The sequence below is a fragment of the Trichechus manatus genome, unplaced genomic scaffold (genome assembly GCF_000243295.1).
Source record: "Trichechus manatus latirostris isolate Lorelei unplaced genomic scaffold, TriManLat1.0 scaffold00145, whole genome shotgun sequence".
NCBI lineage: Eukaryota > Metazoa > Chordata > Mammalia > Sirenia > Trichechidae > Trichechus > Trichechus manatus.
Genome location: NW_004444081.1, coordinates 5,267,175 through 5,287,892, shown reverse-complemented (window position 1 = coordinate 5,287,892; position 20,718 = coordinate 5,267,175). Strand labels below are relative to the sequence as shown.

The window sequence follows — 20,718 nt, the reverse complement described above, 5'->3', positions numbered from 1 at the left end:
ACAGGCTGTGAAGGTCAATGAATTCCAAGATCAGCAGACAAGACCGCAGGGTTTCTCCTGATTGATGTAGCTGCAGGGGCTGGCAAACCCAGCGTCAGCAGGTTGGGGAACCAGACTCTTGCGCGCAGGCTGAGAAGTTCGACTAGTTCCAAAATCAGCAGGTAAGCTGCTAGCTCAAGTCCCAGGAACCTGAGGTGAGACAACAAGAGGTAGCTACTGAGTCTAGAACAAGCCAAAAACCTTGGCAAGGTGAGCAGGCAGAAGGTAACTGGCGGAAGGCAGAGAGATGAAACTGAGGGGGCGGTGAGCTGCCACAGGTCCCGCCTCTGCTAGTACCACTCAGCAGATTCCATCATGGGGGTGATCACAACATTATACAACTGCTAAACCACTGAAAATAATGGCCTAGCCAAGTTGACATAGAATCTTAACCATCACAAGTGGTGATAAAGGTTATCCTTGTCTTGTTCCTGTTCTCAAGTGTAATGTTTTCAGCCTCTCTCCATTAAGAATGATGTTGGCTGTTCGTTTTGTATAGATGCCCTTTATTATATTGAGGAATTGCCCTTCTATACCTATTTTGAGAATTTTTATCAGGAATGGGAGTTGGACTTTATCAAAAGCCTTTTCTGCATTAATTGAGATGATCATGTGATTGTTTTATTTTATTTATGTTGTGGATTACACTGATTGATTTTCTTATGTTGAACCATCCTTGCATACCAGGTATGAATCCCACTTAGTCATGGTGTGTAATTTTTTTATATGATATTGAATTCTATTGGTTAGAATTTTGTTGAGAATTTTTACATTTATATTCATGAAAGATATTGGTCTGTAATTTTCTTTTCTTGTGGTGTCTTTGCCTAGGTATCAGGGTTATACTGCTTCATAGAATGAATTTGGAAGTATCTGTTCCATTCCTGTATTCTGAAATAGTTTGAGTAGTACTGGTATAAGCTCTTCTCTGAGTGTTCGGTAGAATTCTCCAGTGAAGTCATGTGGGCCAGGGTTTTTTTTTTCGTTGGGAGTTATTTTTTATTACCTTTTCAATCGCTTCTTACAGGTCTTTTCAGATTTTCAACTTCAGTTTGTGTTAGTTTGGTAGGTAGTGTGTTTCTAGAAATTTGTCCATTTCCTCTAGGTTTTTGAATGTGTTGGAGTATAGTTTTTCATTGTACTCTATTATGATCCTTTTTCTTTCAGCTGTGTCTGTTGTAATGTGTCCCCCATTTCATTTCCTATTTGGGTTATTTGTGTCACCTCTGTATTTCTTTTGTCAGTTTCACCAGTGGTTTGTTGATTTTATTCATCCTTTCAAAGAGCCAACCTTTGATTTTGTTGATGGTTTCTATTGTTTTTCTATTCTCTATTTCATTTATTTCTGCTCTGTTCTTTATTACTTTCTTTCTTCTGGTGGCTGTGGGCTTTTTTTGCTGTTCTCTTTCTATTCGGTCAAGTTGTGTAGCTAACGTTTTGATTTTGTTCCTTCCTTCTTTTTTGATGTGTGCTTCTACTGCTGTAAATTGACCTTTGAGGACTGCCTTTGCTGTATCCCAAAGGTTTTGGTATGATATGTTTTCACACTCATTTGAATCTAGGAATTTTTTATTCCATCTTTGATTTCTTCTGTTACCCAGTGGTTTTTAAGCAAGGTGTTATTCAGTTTCCATGTATTTGATTTGTTTTCCACGCTCTTTTATTAATTTCTACTTTAATAGCATTGCGATCAGAGAAGATGCTTTGTATTATCTTGATGTTTTGGATTTTGTTAAGAGTTGCCTTGTGGCCTAAAATATGGTCTATTCTGGAGAACGTTCCATGTGCATTGGAGAAGAACATGTACTTTGCTGCTGCTGGGTGGAGTGTTCTGTGTATGTCTATGAGGTCAGGTTGGCTGATTGTGGTCTTTAGATTTTCTGTATCTTTGTTGAGTTTCTTTCTAGATGCTCTGTCCTTTACTGAGAGTAGTGTGTTGAAGTCTCCTGCTGTTATTGTGGAACTGTCAATTTCTTTTTCAGTGCCGTTGGAGTTTGTTTTATGTATTTGGAGTCCTGTCATTGGGTGTGTAGATATTTATTATTGTTATGTCTTCATTGGGGGTTGCTCCTTTAATCATTATATAATACTCTTCTTTGTCTTTAATGGTGTATTTTGTTTTAAAGTCTATTTTATCTGAGATTAATATTGCCACTCCTGCTCTTTTTGGTAGCTGTTTGCTTGATATATTTTTTTCCTTCCATTGATTTTTAATATATTTATGTCTTTGTTTCTAAGGTGTGTCTCTTGTGGACAGCATGTTGATGTGTCCTGTTTTTTTAATCCGTTTTGTCATTCAGTTTCTTCATGGGTACATTTAAGCCGTTTACGTTCAGTGTGATTATTGATAGGTGTGAGTTTATTGCTGTCATTTTGTAGTGCTTTTTTTTTGTAGTGTGACATTTTCTTTGTTCCTCTTACTCTTCTGTGCTGAATTCCTTTTGTTTGTGGGTTTTTTTGTTTGTTTGTTTCTTAAATTTTTGTAAAGTTTGTATTTACCGAGAATTTGCTTTTCCTCTTTATTTTGATGAGTAGGTTTGTTAACTTTCTTTGTGGTACCTTGAAATTTACCCCATATCTTCCTAAGGTTAAACCAGTCTTTTATTACTTGATAATACCTTGATTTCCTCTCCACTTGAAAGTTTTATACCTACACTGTTTATTCCCTCTTTTATTGTTCTGATGTTGTTGTCATTTACAGATTGATGTATCTGGTACCCTGTTGTAATTTTTTTAGTTTTGTTTTATCATTGAGAGTTCATTATCTAGGTTGTTATCTGGCTGATGCTGTCTTATGTGCTAGATTCAGGTTGTTGTCTCATGTTGGTTCTCTTAAGTGATGGACTCCCTTTAATAATTCTTGTAAATTTGATTTGGTTTTGTTTTTACATAGTCCTTTAATTTCTGTTTATCTGGAAATGTCTTAATTTCACCACCATATTTGAGTGAGAGTTTTGCAGGATTTATTATTCTTGTTTGACAGTTTTTTTCTTTCAGGATTTTATATGTCATCCCATTGCCTTCTTGCCTGCATGGTTTCTGCCGAGTAATCAGAACATAGTCTTATTGTTCCCCCTTTGTGTGTTACTTTTCGTTTTTCTCGAGCTACTCAGGATTCTTTCTTTGTCTTTGGTTTTAGCAAGTGTGATTATATGTCTTGGTGTTTTTCTTTGGGGTCTATCGTATATGGAGTTCGTTGAGCTTCTTGGTTAGTTGACTTTGTTTTTCATGATATTAGGGAAGTTATCTGTCTGCAAATCTTCAATGATCCTCTCTGTGTTTTCCATTTTCTCCCCCTGTTCTGGAACTCCGATCACGTGCATGTTTTGGGTTTTGATTGTATCCCACATCGTTCTCAGGGTTCCTTCATTTTTCTTCATTCTTTTCTCTGATTTTTCCTCAAACAATATGGTATCCAAGGATTTGTCTTCAATTTTGCTGATCCTTTCTTCCATTGTTTCAAATTTGCTCCTAAAACCTTCTGTTGCACTGTCCATTTCTGAAATCTTGTTCTTTATCTTTTTGATTTCTAATTGCTGTTTTTGTATGATTTCTAGTTGTTTATTGATTTTGTTCCAATATTATTTTCCTGAATTTTGTCATTGTCTTGTCTGTCTTTTCCATGTTTTTGTCTGTGTTTTCCATGATTTTGTGAATTTTTTTTCTTATTTTTGTCTACATTTTCATTTATCTGTTGGAGAAGCCTGAACATTAGAGTTCTGAATTCCCTGTCAGGTAATTCCAGTGCCTTTTCTTCTCACAGAAGGTCATCTGGTGTTTTATTTTGGTTGCTTTCTAGAGTCATCCTCTCCTGTTTTTTTTATATGTTTTGATATTGTGTGCTGTCTTCAGGACGTTCAGGAATTATTTTCTTTGTTTGTTAATTGTAGATTTGATTATTGCATCCTGCTTTTTTGTTTTATTTGGTTATGTCTGGGCAGGTGGGCTGGTGTGTTATATTATTTATTCACCTGTAGGCATGATATTTCTTACTGCCTTGTCTTGGTTGTCAGGAGTGGTTACTCATCTGCGGTGCAGCAGTGCGAATCCAGTGGGAGTGGAGGGACAGGGATGGGTAGTTTGAGGCATGAACTGGGGATGATGGGCGGGACTGGAGGACAATGCAAGGTGGGTTCCAGGGACCACATTGTTACTGCTTGGGGGTGTGGTACTCAGCACATGGTGCAAATAGGCAGGAGGAAAAGGAGAGGAGGGTGTGATGTGCAGAGTTAAGTGGGTGGGTGAGAGAGAAACAAACGCAAAAAAAGTAAAAGAAAAAGCAAAAAATGAAGTAAAAAGAAAAAGGTAAATAAAATGATGTTGTGGTAGGATTCGGTGGGTGAGGGCAGGGCAAACCTGACGAGGCCGTGTGCTGGTGGCTCTCTAGCTGAGCACTGTGGCTTGGCTTGTCGAGAAGTGGCATGGGTGGCTCACCGGGTTAGGCGGACAGGAGAAAGGAAAGGAAAGAGGGAAAAGAGAGAAAAAACCAGTAGTCAAACAAGCAAGTAAATTAAAAAAAGAACTAAAGAAAAAAACAACAAAAAAAACGTGGTGGGGGCACCAGCAATTGAGGGCGGTGCGGAATTGGGGTGGTGGTGAGCTAATGCCTCCTTCGCTGGGTGGCATGGCATGGGCCATCTGCAAGGGGTGGTAGCAGTGCATGGCCTAAGTGGGAGGGAGAAGGAAAAGGAGAAGGGGGAAAGCTAAAGAAATATTAAAAACATGGCACTGGGGGAGCTGGCCCATGGGGGCAGCGCAGACTCAAGGAAGCTGTGTGCCAGAGGCTCTCCAGCTGAGCAGTACAGCACAGCCCACCAAGAAGTCGGGGGTAGCACACGGGGCTGGTATATGGGAGAAAGGCAAGGAAGGAAGGGAGAGGGAGTGACAGAAGAAACAAAAAAGAAAAAAAAATAATCAAAGAAAAGAAACAAACAAAAATAAATAAAATGGCACTGAGGGAGCCAATATGTAACAGTGGCACAGACCCAGGGAGGCTGCACGCAGTGACTCTCCAAATGAGCTGTGCAGCTTGGCCCCTGCAGGAGGGGCGGTGTGGTGCAGAGGGCTGGGTGGGTGGGAGAAGGGTAAGGAAGGAAAGGAAAGGGAGAGAAGAAATAGAAAAAAAAAGAAGAAAAGAAAAAAAGAACAAAGCAAACAAAAAATCACAGCCCTTCAGGAAGGGGAGGGGATGGCACACAGGGCTAACTGGGCAGGAAGAAGGAAAGGAAGGAAGGGAGAGAGAGAGAGAGAAACAACAACAAAAAAAAAAGGCAAAAAAAAAAAATTATCAGAATACAAACAAAAGAAACAAATAAAAAATGACACCAAAGGGTCCGGCCAGTGGGGGTGAAGCGGACCCTGATGACAGTGAGCTGGTGTCTCTCCTGCCGAGCAAACATGGCCCGTTGGTAAGCAGCAGAGGCCTTGTAGAGGGAAGAAGGATGAGGGGAGGTAAAGCACATATCCCTGATTACCCAGTGCTCTGTCTCCTGCTGGGAGCTCCATGAAGTTGCCTTCCCGTACTCCCTGTCTGTGTTCTTTGGTGGCTGTCGCCCAAGATGACAAATCTGGCCACGTTAGCTGTATGGGACCTCCACTTCGTTGCTCTCCTAGTTTTCTGTCAGTTTCTTATTCCATTTGGTGCTTGATGGAGTTCTTTATTTCTTCATTTGGTACTGAGGGTTCCAGGATTGATGTTTTTATCTGTTTTAGTTTTTCAGGTCTTTGCTGCAGAGGGACAGCGTGGTGCTTCTGTGTAGTGCCATGTTGGCCGAGATCCTAGTTATAATAAGTGTTAATGTCCTTGTCTGTTAACACTGTCATCTGTTTCATTTCTGGATCTGTTTCTATTGATTGGTTTTTTCCTTCTGATTATGTGCTGTATTTTCTCATTTTTTTCATGCCAGTAATTTTTTATTATTACCAGATATTGTGAATTTTATGTTGGTGGGTGCTGAATATTCTTGTGTTTTAAAAATACTCTTAAGCGTTGTGCAGGGACACAGTTGAATTACTTGGAATCAGTTTGATCCTTACAAGGCTTGCTTTTATGCTTTGTTAGGTGGGACCAGAGCATCTAATTTTGCCTTACTTCTGAGTACTTTTCAAACTACTCTCCCCAATGCTCTGTTTATTAATGAGCTATTTTTATCCTGGCTGGTGAGAATATGAACTATTTCTGGCCTTGTGTGAGCTCAGGGGAGTTCGTTACCTGCTGTTCTTAGGTATTTTATTGGTCTCTGGTACTTTCCTCACACACATGCACTGACCAGTGCTCAGATGAAGACTCAAGGGGGCTCTCTGCAGATCTCAGGAGTTCTCTTTCTGTGTAGCCCTCATCTCTCCTGTACTGTACTTGCAAAACTTAGACTCCCTGGACTCTCAACTTCTGTCTCTTCAGCTCAGGAGTCTGCCAGGTTCTACCTAGGTTTCCCCTCCCAGTTCTGTGGCCTGGACATTTTTACCATAGTTCCTAACTGAAATTCTTCCCAGGCAGTAGGCTGTGGCAATTGTGGGGCTCACCTCATTAGTTTCCCTCTCTCGAGGATCACAGTCCTGAGATGCCTGATGTTCAGTGCCTGAAAATTGTTGTTTCACCTGTTTTATCTGGAATTGTTTAAGGCGGGAGGGTACTTCTGGTCCCTGTTACTCCATCTTGGCCAGAAGTCCATTGATTCCTAATGAAAATGAACAGTTTTTTTTCATGTGCTTATTGGTCATGTATTACCATTTTTACTTCCACTCTTTTGGTACTTTTACCAGGTTGTAAAGATCTTGTTGGTGGGACCCAATCATTTTTCAGCTGGAGTCTCCTTATGAAAGTAGCTGCCATTTGATTTAAAAGGAAAGGGAAATGTTAAAGTGATTGCAACACTGTTTAAATAAAGAAAAGATTGTGTATGTAGACTGTGTCTGCCTCCATTCCTACCCCGGATCACTTTATCTTTTACACTGCCACCAGAGAGATCTTCCTCAAAGTGCACGTTTGATCATGCACTCCCTGGGTAAAATCTTCGATGACCCTCTCCTCATTAACGTAGCCCATCTGGCCCTGCATGATCAGACCCTTGTTTCTCTAGCTTCTTCATCTTTCTTCTTGCCCCTTGAGCATCAACTGACCTGTACTGCTGACCCTTCTTTCTTTACCACGTGTGTACTCTCATGTCCCATACTTTTGCACATGCTGTGATGGTGTACCCCTTTGAGGGCTTTTCCAGCTTCCTTATCCCTGTAAGTCTTTCCCACACCTTCCTAGGCTGAGTTTGGTACTACTCCTTTGTTTCTCTTGCACCTTGGGCTTATATCTGTAGCATTTAGTGGACAGTACTCTAATTATTGGTTTATTGCTTTCTTTCCCCAAGACTCTTAATTTCCCTGAGCATAGGGCCTTCACTTCTTTCTTTCTGAAGTCTCTGTTATGGTAGGCTTGAGCCTTGAACTATAATTCGGTAACCTTTCACCTTTGTTGAAATTTTAGCATTACTTGAGTATGAGTTAGATATAAGGAAAACGTGTAGCATGCTCTACAGGGTAGTTGGGAGACCAGAGTGGAGGATACTAGAATTGGTTGTGAGGTTAATAAAGGTGAAATAAAAGCTTGTGTATTGTTTGTAAGCAGATGTAAGGCTTTGTTCAGTTAGGAACTGCATAAAAATGAGTTACCTTTTGAAAACAATTCTATGACATGCAGAGTGCTTTTTTGTACATAATAGTGTTTAATTATCAAAAACATCTTGAAATGTAGCTGTTATTTTACCTAATTGACAAATGAGGAAACAAATTTAGGAAGGTTAAATTTCTTTTATCTAGGAATGTATAGCTGTTAAGTGTAAGAGCTGGTCTGTTGATGTCAAAGTCTTTTTTACTCTACCTTGACTCTTTTTTGTAAAAAAAACATTGTGTTTTAGGTGAAAGTTTACATAGAAAATTAGGTTCCCATTTAACAGTTTTTATACAGATTGAGTCATTGATTACATGTGTCAGCATTCTCATCATTTCCATTCTGTTTGTCTCCACTGATCTAGCTTCCTTTCCCCTCCTTGCCTTCTCATCTTCGCTTTTGGGTAAACGTTGACCATTTGGTCTTATATAATTGATTGTTTAAGGGAGCGCATTATTCGTGGGTGATATTGTACATTTTGTAAGTCAATATATTATCTGGCTTAAAGGTGATCTCCAGAAATGGCTTCAATTCCAAGTTTAAAGGGTACCGTAGATAGCGTGACAGTCTTGGGGGATCCTCTAGTCTCTGTCAGTCCAGTAGGTCTGGCCTTTTTTAGGAATTTGAATTTTGTTCTACATTTTTCCCCCATTCTATCTGGGACCTTCCGTTGTGTCCCTTGTCGGAATGGTTGTTAGTGGTAACTGGTTACCATCTAGTTCTTTTGGTTTCAGGTTAGAAGAGGCTGTGGTTTGTGTGGGCTGTTAGTCCTGTAGACTAGTTTCTTCTTTGAGCCTTTGATTTCCTTCATTCTCTTTTGATCCAGATGAGTAGAGACCAATAGTTTTATCTTAGACCAGCCCCGACTCTTGAAACATGCAGGGGGCTCAGGGCTGTCAGAATTTTAATGAGTATGTATTTGCTCATATGGTTGTCTTATAAAAGCTAGACATGGGGGCCTGCTGAAGGGTTTGAAGTCAAAGAGAGAGGCAAGGGACCTGGCTCTTTGCTTCTTACTTTCATCCCAATGGACACCTGGTCAGGTCATGTTGAGAAGCAAGGTGGTTTATAGCACGAACAGGATTAAATATAGAGAAGTACTTGTAGCAGTGTGTTGCACATTTTATCTTGTGGTTGCGCTTGAAACATCAGGCAGCAGAAAACTTAATGTTGTTTCCCCCTTCTTCTCCTGCCCTCCTTACTTCAGGAGGATAAAGGAATCCTGTTTTCCATAAAGCAGTATTAACAATCCGTAGGGATCCACTTGGACTCTTTGCAGTAGTTGTCACAGGCATTTTTTGATGATCCCTCTGTGGTATATTGAAAGATCTCGTACTGATCTTGTGTAAATCACCTTTGCTGTGAGAGAGAGAATGATAGAATAAGGTAGGAAAAATCTCCCAGTAAATTGAATTGTCTGCGAGTTGTGATTTTGAAATAGTTCCCCAAACTAGTTGCCTATCCGTTATTTAAAAAAAAAAAAAAAAAAAATCTCAGAATAAAACTTTCTGCTCTAGGATTTAGCAGTGACAATCACAGATGACATCCTGTTTGTTCATTCTCTTACTCAGGTGGAAGCAGAGCAGCATTTCACTGCTGACAGTTTAATATTTCTTAATGTATTTGAAATGTTACATACTGATACACCAGTTTATTCATGCTTATTAGTGAGCCAGTACTTACTTCTCTCTAGGGCCTAGTTCCCCTCTAGAAACAAAGTTGAACTAAGCCACCCATGGTTGATCATCCATTTTGGAAAACTCATATTATACACAACTAATTCAATAATGGGGGATAATTTGTTTTCCTCTTTGGTGGTCTCTTTCCAGTATCCGTATAACTGGGAAACAAATTAATTGTTAAAGATTATTTTGGTAAGTATAAAATCAGGGAAAACAAACAAACAAGACCAAACCCACTGCTGTCGAGTTGATTCGGACTCATGGCGACCTTATAGGACAGAGTAAAACTGCCCCGTAGGATTTCCAAGGAGTGGCTGGTGGATTCAAACTGCTGACCTTTTGGTTAGCAGGCAAGCTCTTTAGAGTCTGGGAAAGAGAAGATGAATTATTGGTTTAAAAGAGAATTTAATTTAAACCATATTTGAACATAAACAGATTATTCTTTCTGAAGGACTGTGTCTACTCAGTAATTGCAGTGTTTACTTAGAATTTACTAACATCCCCTTTTAGAAATAAGCTCCTTAAAGGCAGAGACTGGGTACATACTCTTTTTCTTAGTAATGCATGTGTAATGAATGAACTAAAGCACTCTGTATCCCTGGTCTTCGTAGAAATACGGTGTCCAGATCTCACTATCGAACTGTTCTTTCCTGCATTCCATATTGAGTTTCATATTCCTACTTCCATCTTTTCTGAGATTTGTACTTGTGTTAATTTCTAGGCCATTCCCTGTTGCTTCTGTTCAGCATTTCCTGCTTGCCAGTTTTAATCAGAGAATGTTTCTTCTTGTCAGTTGCTTGATTAATCTTTTATGTATGTTCAGATATCACCCTATTGTTTATTTTTGATTGGATCCACAATAGCAATTGTCTGTTTCTTACATACTCAGTTATTTTTCTCATTAGGCCAAAGAAAGGTGTTATTTAGCTTTTCTTTATAGGTCTTATTTCTCAAACCTTTAAACTCATCCCTGTACCATCTCTAGAGTCTCTTTTTCCTTAGTAAGTTGTGGAGGCCAGAACTGGAAACAGTGTTTGAAAAGAGTATCGATGAATGGTAGAGCCCTGGTGGCACAGTGGTTAAGAGCTTGGCTGCTAACCAAAAGGTCGGCAGGTCAAATCCATCAGTCACTCTTTGGAAACCCTATGCGGCAGTTACCCTGTCCTATAGGGTTGCTATGAGTCAGAATCTACTCGATGGCAACGGGTTTGTTTTTTTTTTTTTTAATTGATAAATGGTGAGTATTAGAAAAGAGTTATCCTGTAGTTTTAACATGCTACATTTCTTTGGGTGAATTAAAGGAATTAAGTGCATATAATCTCTTAAATGCCAGTTGTGTGTTAGGCTATTTTTTATGACTTCCCTAAGGACTATTCTTTCTTACTACACACATATGTATAAACATATTTATACACATACAATATTCGTTTCTCAAACTTTATAACTGATCTTGAAATGAGGTTTTGATCTTAAGTCTGTGTCAGTTAATTAATTTGAGAAGGATAACAGGGCTGCTGTTTAGCAGTAAACTTTTATCTCTCTTCCAGGTATAACACTGCTATTCCTTTTATTTTCATTTGATGTGTCAGTTGTTTCTATTTTTAAAAGGTGGGCAATGTATGCTGTTTGAGTGTTGAATATGTTGAAGTCTGTGTAATCTTCTGTTTTACTTGAAGGAGCGGAGGGATGAAATTGCCACTGTGGAGACCATCAACAATGGCAAGTCCATCTTTGAGGCCCGGATGGACATTGATACTTCGTGGCAATGCCTGGAGTATTATGCAGGCTTGGCTGGCTCCATGGCTGGTAAGACTTGTGACCAGCTGACAAGGAAGCAGAAGAACAGAGTCTAGTGGTGAAGGGCACAGATTTTGGGATTAAGGCAGTTTTAACCTGGGTCCATCATTTTCTATGTGAGTGGCTCTGGGAATTACTTAATGTTTTCTTTGTCTAAACAGAGGACAATAATCCTTGCCTTTTGGGTTGCAGGATTAAGTGAGATAATGTATAGAAAGCACTTAGCATGATACTTGAGCTCTAGGCCAAGTTGCTGAAAAACCAGTTCTCAGTGTGTCAATATCAGTTTTATCTGTTAGCAAAAAATTTTCTTTGACGAGTTATAAAGTTTATAGTAATTTATAATTGATGGTTTGGTAAGACCCAGAAGGGATGTGGGGAGCTAGGATTCTGAGGTTTTTGGGTCCTCAGACTGTTCCCCTGTTGTTGCTTCTTTACCTCTCTCTGCCCCTCACTCTTTCTCCCTTCCCTGCCCCTTAGTCTCTCAGCCTCCCCTCTTTTGTCCCTCAGTCTCTCGCCTTCTGTCCCTCCATCTGCCCCTGCCTCTCAGTCCACCTCCCCGCCCCGTCTCCCTTCTCTTTCTTTCTCTTTGCCTCTGAAGATTTCTTTCTTTCTGCCCCTCAGGCTTTATATCAAAGTATATAACTTTTTAGATATGGTAACCTAATATAGAATATTTTAGTCTAGATATGCTTTTTGATTAACTGTATGTCAGTTTGATCAGAATGTTATTTTCTTTCTATTATAATATTTCATAAGGAGCCCTGGTGGCGCAATGGTTAAGTGCTCAGCTGCTAACTGAAAGGTCAGCAGTTCAAACCCATCAGCTCCTCTGTGGGCGAAAGATATGACAGTCTGCTTCCTTAAAGATTATAGCCTTAGAAACCATGTGGGGTAATTCTACTCCATCCTATAGGATCTCTATGAGTCAACGGCAACGGGTTTTTGTTTTTTTTTTTAAATATTTCGTGGAATTAAAAATATTTTTTTTCTTTCTCAGTAAGATCACATAATCCTAAGAGGAATAATATTTATTAATGTTGAGCTCTTTTTTGTAGGTTTATGTCTAGCATGAATAAATTTGGGCAAGTACTTTTCTGTTTGCATTAGTTTTCCTAAGTGTTAGTGTGGAAGGGGAGTTGCCCATTTCTGAAATTGGGCTTTGTTTACTTTACTATTAACGACTTAATTGAGATTAAATGAATCAGTTCAGCAAGTATTTTTGGTGTTAGCAATCTGATTGTGACAATTTTGTGCACAATGTTGTGTACAATATTGTCAAAGATTTGTGTTTCTGAAATTGTATACTCTGTAGATCCCCTTTAAAAGGAAAAAGACACCCTTTTTAAGTCATTAGTGTTGACTTATGTTATTTGTAATGCTATTATAGCACCTGTAAAACAAGAAAACCACAATGAATGGAAAATTGAATACAAATGAAACTGCAGAACTCATACCGTTCACGTGAGCATGGTTGGATGTCTCTGTTTCGCGGCCGTTCAGGCTGGTGGTAATGTAGACAGACTGCTGACCGTAGCAGGGCTGTCTTTTCTTCTTTGGGTGCCCTCCCTAGCAGCCATGTTCACTTCCATAGTTTTAGCTCTTACCTTCATTGTGGAAGACTCCTAAATCTGTGTCTGAAGGCCTTTACCCTCTGTTGAGCGCCAGACCCAGGTTTCTAGTTGTCTCTCTGGCACTTTACTCTGGACGTCCCGTGGACTCTTCAAATGCAACAGATTTTAAACTGAGCTTGTAGCTTTTTTTTTTTCCCCTAAACCCATTATTCTATATGTAGATTATTAATTCTCTGCTGGACAGTCTTCTAAAGAGAATGCATTTGTCTGGGTGGACTACTCAGCCCACCTTGCTACTTAACAGGAACAATCATTATACCACGTGATAAGTATGTGGAGAGGTGTGAACAGGGCAGGAAGAGAGGCTCAGCTCAGATGCTCCTTTCTTCACAGATCTTCCCAGATTCTGCTAATGGACATGATCATTTTCTTCATTGCAGTCCTCGGAGTACTATATGTTCATACTCTCTTATTGCACTCAGACTCTATCTTGTGTTTTTGTTCTTTCTGTATTTCATCCTCCTTTTGATAGTAAAATGTATCTTTGTGTTTCCCGTGAAGACTGAAAGCTTCATAAGGGCAGGGGTCATATCTATCTTGACATGATTCCCAGCACCTCCTCAGTGCCTTGAACGCTATAGAGGCTTAATAAATGTTTCTTGTAATGGCTGTATTGAGATACAGTTCACATAGGGTCGCTATGAGTCGGAACCAACTCAGTGACACCTAATGACAACAGTAATTCACATAGCATCCAGTTGACCATTTAAAGTGTGTATGTGGCCTTTTGTGACTGGCTTCTTTCACTTAGCAGAGTATTTGGAAGGTTTATGTATCAGTACTTCATTCCTTTTTCTTACTGAATAATATTTCATTGTATGGATATACCATATTCTGTTTATGCATTCATCTATAGATGGACATTTGGGCTGTTTCCACCTTTTGGCTGTTAATGAATAATGCTGCTTTGGACATTCATGTACATGTTTTTATGTGGACATATGTTTTTATTTCCCTTAGATATGTACCTCGGAGTGGAATTGGTTGGTCATATGGTAATTCTGTGTTTATTTTTTATTTTTTTAGTAACTCAGCTTTCATTGCGTCTTTTCAAAGCATTCCCCTTAGTTTTAAAAAAAAAAAAAATTGATGATATGTTGCAAACATACAAAGAGAAAAACAGAATGGATACCTGTTCCTACACTCAACTATATGAATGCTAACATTTTGTCATACTTGCTTCAGAGTTTTCAAAAAGAAATAAACATTACTGATGACATCGGAACCTCCTACACACCCCGTGCTGACTTTACTTCCATCTCTCTCTCCTTATCCATAACAGCTATCCTGAATTTGGTGTTTAGCTTTTCCATATGTGGTTTTTTGTTTTTTTTTTTTTAAATTTTAAAATTGTGTTTTAGGTGCAAGTTTACAGTATACATTAGTTTTTGATTCAAAACTTTTATACACAGATTGTTTTGTGACATTGGTTGCAATCCCTGCAATGTGTCAGCACTCTCCCCCGTTCCCTTTCCACCCTGGATTCTCAATGTCCATCGTCCAGTTTTACTGGCCCTTCCTGCCTTCCCGACTTTGCTTTTGGACAGGTGTTGCCCATTTGGTCTCATGCTTGATTAAACTAAAAAGCAATTTTCTCAGGTTTGTTATTGTTTATTTTATAGGCCTGTCTAATCTTTGGCTGAAAGGTGGACTTTAGGAGTGTCTTCAGTTCTGGGTTAGAAGGGTGTCTAGGGCCATAGTCTTGGGGGTTCATCTAGTGTCTGTCAGACCAGTAAGTCTGGTCTTTTTGTGTAAATTTGAATTTCGTTCTCCGTTTTTCTTCTGTTCTGCCTGGGACCATATTGTGATCCCAGTCAGAGCGGTTGGTGGTGGTAGCCAGGCACCCTCTAGTTCTGGGCTCAGGCTGGTGGAGGCTGTGGGTCATGTGGTCCATTAGTCCTTTGGACTAATATTTTCCTTGTGTCTTTGGTTTTCTTCATTCTCCTTTGCTCTGAACGTGATGGGACCAATAGATGTATCTTAGATGGCCACTTGCAAACTTTTAGGACCTTAGATGCTACTCACCAAAGTAGGATGTAGAACATTTTCTTTATGAACTATGTTTTGCCAGTTGACCTAGATGTCCCCCAAGATCATGGACCTCAGCCCCAGTGACTCGGTCCCTCAAGGTGTTTGGATGTGTCTAGAAAGCTTCTCTGATTGCCTTGGTCAGGTTATGCTGACTTCCCCAATATTGTGTGTTGTCTTTTCCCTTCACCAAAGTTCACACTTGTCTACTAACTAGTTAGTGATTTCCCCTTACCACCCCTCCCTTCCCTCATAACCATCAAATATGTTTTTTTTTCTGTATATAAACCTCTTCTTTTATCATAGTGGTCTTATACAATATTTGTCCTTTTGTGATTGACTTATTTCACTCAGTCCTCCAGATTCATCCCTGTTGTAAGATGTTTCACAGATTCATCATTGTTCTTTATCTTTGCTTAGAATTCCATTATGTGTATGTATCATAATTTGTTTATTGATTCATCTGTTGACGGGCCCTTAGGTTGTTTCCATCTTTTTCCTGTTGTGAGTAATGCTGCAGTGAACATGGGTGTGCATATGTCTGTTCCTGTGATGGCTCGTATTTTTATGGGATATATTCCTAGGAGTGGGATTGCTGGATCCTGTGGCGTTTCTTTCTTTTTTTTTTTTTTAATTAAATGTTTTTTTACATTGTTGTGCTTTGAGTGAAAGTTTACAATTCAAGGTAGTCTCTCATATAAAAATGTATACATACATTGTTATATGACCCTAGTTGCTCACCCTATACTGTGACAGCATATTCCTCCTTTCCACCCCAGATTTCCCATGTCCATTCAACCAGATCCTGACCTTCTCTGCTTTCTCATCTTGCCTCTGGACAGGAGCTGCCCATTTATTCTCATATATCTACTTGAGCTAAGAAACACATTCTTCATGAGTATCATTTTATGTCCCATAGTCCAGTCTGATCTTTGTCTGAAGAGTTGGCCTCAGGAATGGTTTTAGTTTTGTGCTAACAGAGAGTCTGGGGGCCATGTCTTCTGGGGTCCTTCCAGTCTCAGTCAAACCATTAAGTCTGGTCTTTTTACTAGAATTTGACTTCTGCACCCACTTTTCTTCTCCTCCATCAGGGACTCTCTGTTGTGTTCCCTGTCAAGGCGGTCATTGGTGGTAGCTGGGCACCATCTAGTTCTTCTGGTCATCCTATGACATTTCTATTTCTGTCTCGGCTTGTGTTAGTTTAGGTAGGTAGTGTGTTTCTAGATATTTGTCCATTTCCTCTAGGTTCTCAAATTTGTTGGAGTACAGTTTTTCATAGTATTCTGTTATCCTTTTTATTTCAGTTAGGTCTCGTGTAATGTCCCCCATCTCATTTCTTATTTGGGTTATTTGTTTCCTCTCCTGTTTTTATTTTGTTAGTTTGGCCAGTGGTTTGTCAATTTTGTTAATCTTTTCAAAGAACCAACTTTTGGTCTTGTTGATTCTTTTCGGTTGTTTTTTGGTTCTCTATTTCATTTATTTCTGCTCTAATCTTTATTATTTCTGTTCTTCTGGTGGCTGTGAGCTCCTTTTGCTATTCTCTATTTGTTTGAGGTTGTAGGGCTAACATTTTGATTTTGGCCTGTTCTTCTTTTTTGATGTGTGTTTTTATTGCTGTAAATTGACCTTTGAGCACTGCCTTTGCTTGTTCCCAAAGGTATTTTTATGAAGTGTTTTCATTCTCATTTAATTCTAGGAATTTTTTAATTCCCGCTTACATTTCTTCTATTACTCAGTTGTATTTAAGCAAAGTGTTATTCAGTTTCCATGTATTTGATTTTTTTTCCCTTGCTCTTCCTGTTATTGATTTCTGCTTTTTATGATGTTGCTATCAGAGAGAATGCTTTGTGTTATTTCAGTGTTTTGGATTTTATGGAGAGTTGCTTTGTGGCCTAAAATGTGGTGTGTTCTGGATAATGTTTCATGTACATTGGAAAAGAATGTGTACTCTGCTGCTGTTGGGTGGAGTGTTCTGTATATATAGTCTATGAGGTCAAGCTGGTTGATTTTGGCCTTTAGATCTTCTGTATCTTCATTTAGTTTCTTTCTAGATGTTCTGTTCTTTACCAAGACTGGTTCGTTGAAATCTCCTAATTATTGTGGAACTGTCTGTTTCTCTTTTCAGTGCTGTTTGGGTTTGTTTTACGGATTTTGGAGCCCTGTCATTGGGTGCATAGATTTTTATTAAGGTTATGTTTTCATGGTGGATTGTCACTTTAATCTTTATATCATGTCCTTCCTTGTGTTTTATGGTTGATTTTGCCTTAACGTCTATTTTATCTGAGACTACTATTGTGACTGCTGCCCTTTTTTGGTTACTGTTTCCTTGATATATTTTTTTCCATCATTTGATTTTTAGTATATTTGTGTCTAAGGTGTGTTCTTATAGACAGCGTATTGATAGGTCCTGTTTTTTTTTTTATCCATTCTGCCACTCTCTGTCTCTTTACAGGTGCATTGAAGCCATTTACATTCAGTGTGGTGATTGATAGGTATGAATTTATGGCTGTCATGTTGTTTTGCTTTTTTTTTTTGTGGTGCTGATGTTTTCTTTGTACCTCTTTCCTGTGCTGAGTTCCTTTTGCTTGTGGATTTTCTTTCGTTACAGATTTTATGTTTACAGAGACTTTATGTTTTTGTTCCTTTTTTTTTTCCTGATGAGTAGGTTTGTTAACTTTCTTTGTGGTTACCTTGAAATTTACCCTTATCTTCTGTCTTAGGCTAGGTTCTCTAGAGAAGCAAAACCAGTAAAGTGTATAAATATATATAGAAAGAGAGCTTTATATCAAGGAAACAACTCATGCAGTTGTAGAGGCTAGAATGACCCAAGTCTGTGGACCAGGGTAGAGGCCTCTTCCAAGTCACACAGCCGCAGAAACTGGCAAGCCCAAGATGGGCAGGTTGGAGAGCAGGGCTCCCACTCACAGGCTGTGCAGATCGACGAATCCCAAGTTCGGCAGATAAGCTGACAGCTCAAGTCCCAAGAACTGGAGATGAGGCGACAGGAGGCAGCCGCAGGATCCAGAGAAAGCAAAAAGCCAGAACATCTGCTTATATTCTGATGTGGGCCACACCCCCAAGGAGACTCCCTTTCATCTGATTGGCTACTCAGTATATTCAATCATGGGACTCACAGTATATTCAATCATGGGAGTGATCACATTAAAACACTGAGAATCATGGCCCAGCCAAGTTGACACATAATCTTAACCATCACATCTTCCTAAGTTTGAACCAATCTTTTATTACTTGATATCGCCTTGATTTCCTCTCCATTAGAAAGTTCTATACCTATACTGTTTATTCCCCTTTTATTGTTTTGACATTGTCATCATTTACAGATTGACATCTCTCTTTCCCTGTTTTAAGTCTTTTAGGTTTGTTTTATTATTGAGAGTTCTTTACCTAGGTTCGTATCTGGCTAAGGCTGTCTTGTGTCTTAGACTCCAGTTGTTGTCTGTTGTTGTTGATTCTCTTAACTGAAAGTCTCCCTTTAGTATTTCTTGTAAATTTGGTTTGATTTTTACAAATTCCCTTAATTTCTATTTATCTGGAAATGTCCTAGTTTAGCTACTGTATTTGAGAGAGAGTTTTACAAGATATATTATCCTTGGTTGGCACTTTTTTCTTGCCTGCATAGTTTCTGCCAAGTAATCAGAACTTAGTTTTGTTATTTCCCCTGTATAAGTAACTTTTCGTTTTTCTCGAGCTGCTCTCAGGATTCTTTGTCTTTGGTTTTGGCAAGTGTGATTGTGTCTTGGTGGCTTTCTTCTCGGGTCTGTCCTATACTGGGTTCATTGAGCTTCTTGGATGGCAGCTTTTCATCTTTCTTAATATGTGGGTAGTTTTCTGCCAGCAAATCTTCAACAGTTTTCTCTGTATTTTCCATTTTCTCCCCGTTCTGGAACTCCGATCCATGTTTAACTTTTTGATGAACTGCCAAACTATTCCAGAGTGGTTGTACCATTTTACATTCCCATCAGCAATGAATGAGGGTTCTGCTTTCCCCACATCCTTGGCAACATTTGTTAATATCGGACTTTTTTTTTTTTAAATGTCTGAGTTTTTGATTATAGTCATCCTACTGGATGTGAGTGGTATCTCATTATGGTTTCGATTGGCATCTCCCTGATGACTAATAAGCGTCTTTTCACATGCTTATTGACCATTTATGTATCTTCTTTGGAGAAATGTCTATTCATATCCTTTGCCCACTTTTTAAATTGGGTTATTTATCTTTATTATTGAGTTGTAGGAGTTGTTTATATATTCAGGTTATGAGTTATTCATCAGGTAGATGATTCTCAAATATATTCTCCCATTCTGTGGGTTGTCTTTTCACTTTCTTTATAGTGTTCTTTGAAGCACAAAATTTTTAAATTTTTATAAAGTCCAGTTTATTTTTTCTTTTGTTGTTGTGCTTTTGGTGTCATATCTAAGCATTGCCAAATCCAAGGTTTACTCCTGTGTTTTATAGTTTCGGCTGTTACATTTAGGCCTTTGATCCATTTTGAGTTGATTTTTATATATAGTGTGAGATAGAGTCCATGTGCATTCTTTTGCATATGGCTATCTGGTTGTCCCAGCACGATTTGTTGAAAAGACTGTTCTTTCCGGTTGAGTGGTCTTGGTACCCTTGTTGAAAATCAGTAAACCACAGACACATGGGTATATTTCTGCATTCTCAATTATGTTCTATTGATCTACGTGTCTGTCCTTGTCCCAGTACCACACTGTGTTGGTTACTGTTGCTTTATATTAAGTTTTTGAGAAGTGTGAGTTTTATAACTTTGTTCTTTTTAAAAATTGTTTTGTCTATTCTAGGTCCTTTGCATTTTCATGTGACTTAGGATCTGCTTATCATTTTCTACAAAGAAGCCAACTGTTGTGTTGGTCTTAAAGAGATTGCATTGACTCTTTATATCAATTTGAGGAGTATTGCCATCTTAACAATATTAAGTTCTCTACCTGTGAGCATAGGATGTCTTTCCATTTATTTAAATCTTCTTTGGTTTCTTTTAACTATGTTTTTTAGTTTTCACAGTATAGGTTTTGCACTTTGGTTAAATTTATTTTAAGTTTTTTTTTTGATGCTATTGTAAATGAAATTGTTTTAATTTCATTTGGGATTGCTTATTGCTAGTGTATAGAAATACAGCTGATATGTATATATATTGATCTTGTGTCCTGCAGCCTTGTTGAACTTGTTTATTAGTTCTGATGGTTTTGTTGTGAATTCCTTAACATCACACACCAGTTGCTGTTGTGTTGAATCCAGCGCATGGCGACCGCCTGTGTGTCAGAGTAGAACTGTGCTCCGCAGAGTTTTCAGTGGCTGATTTTTTGAAAGTAGATCACCAGGCTTTTCTTCTGAGAACATCTCTTGGTGGACTCAAACCTCCAACCTTTCGGTTAGCAGCCGAGTGTATTAACCATTTTGGACCACTCAGGGACTTTGTGGATTCCTTAGGATTTTCTATATACAATATTGTGTCCTATGCAAATAGAGGTAGTTTTGCTTCTTCCTTTCCAATATGGATACCTTTTATTTCTTTCTGTTTCTTTTTTCTTTTTTTCCCCGTAATTGCCCAGTCTGGAACCTCCAATACATTGTTGAATAGAAGTGGCGAGAGTGAACATCCTTTTCTTGTTGCTGGTCTGAATGGGAAAGTGTCCCTTCTTTCACCATTAAGTGTGATGTTTGCTGTGGCTTTTTTGTAGATTCCCATTACCAGGTTGAGAAGTTTCTTTGTATTTCTAGTTTGCTGAGTGTCATGGTTTGAATTACGTCCCCCCAAAAATCTGTGTACCAGTTTCGCTAGGCCATGATTCCTGGTACTGTGTGATTTTCCTGTATGTTGTAAACCTGCCTCTATGA

At 38.8% G+C, this 20,718-nt stretch overlaps 1 protein-coding gene across 1 annotated transcript in view; it reads left to right on the top strand.

The window, feature by feature from the left end:
* Positions 1–20,718, top strand: part of ALDH9A1 (aldehyde dehydrogenase 9 family member A1) — a 53,458-nt gene that overhangs the window by 13,053 nt on the left and 19,687 nt on the right. Inside the window, exon 3 of the mRNA XM_004385766.2 lies at positions 11,058–11,187. Within this exon, the coding sequence (XP_004385823.1) occupies positions 11,058–11,187 (130 nt within the window). The remainder of the gene's footprint in view (positions 1–11,057; positions 11,188–20,718) is intronic.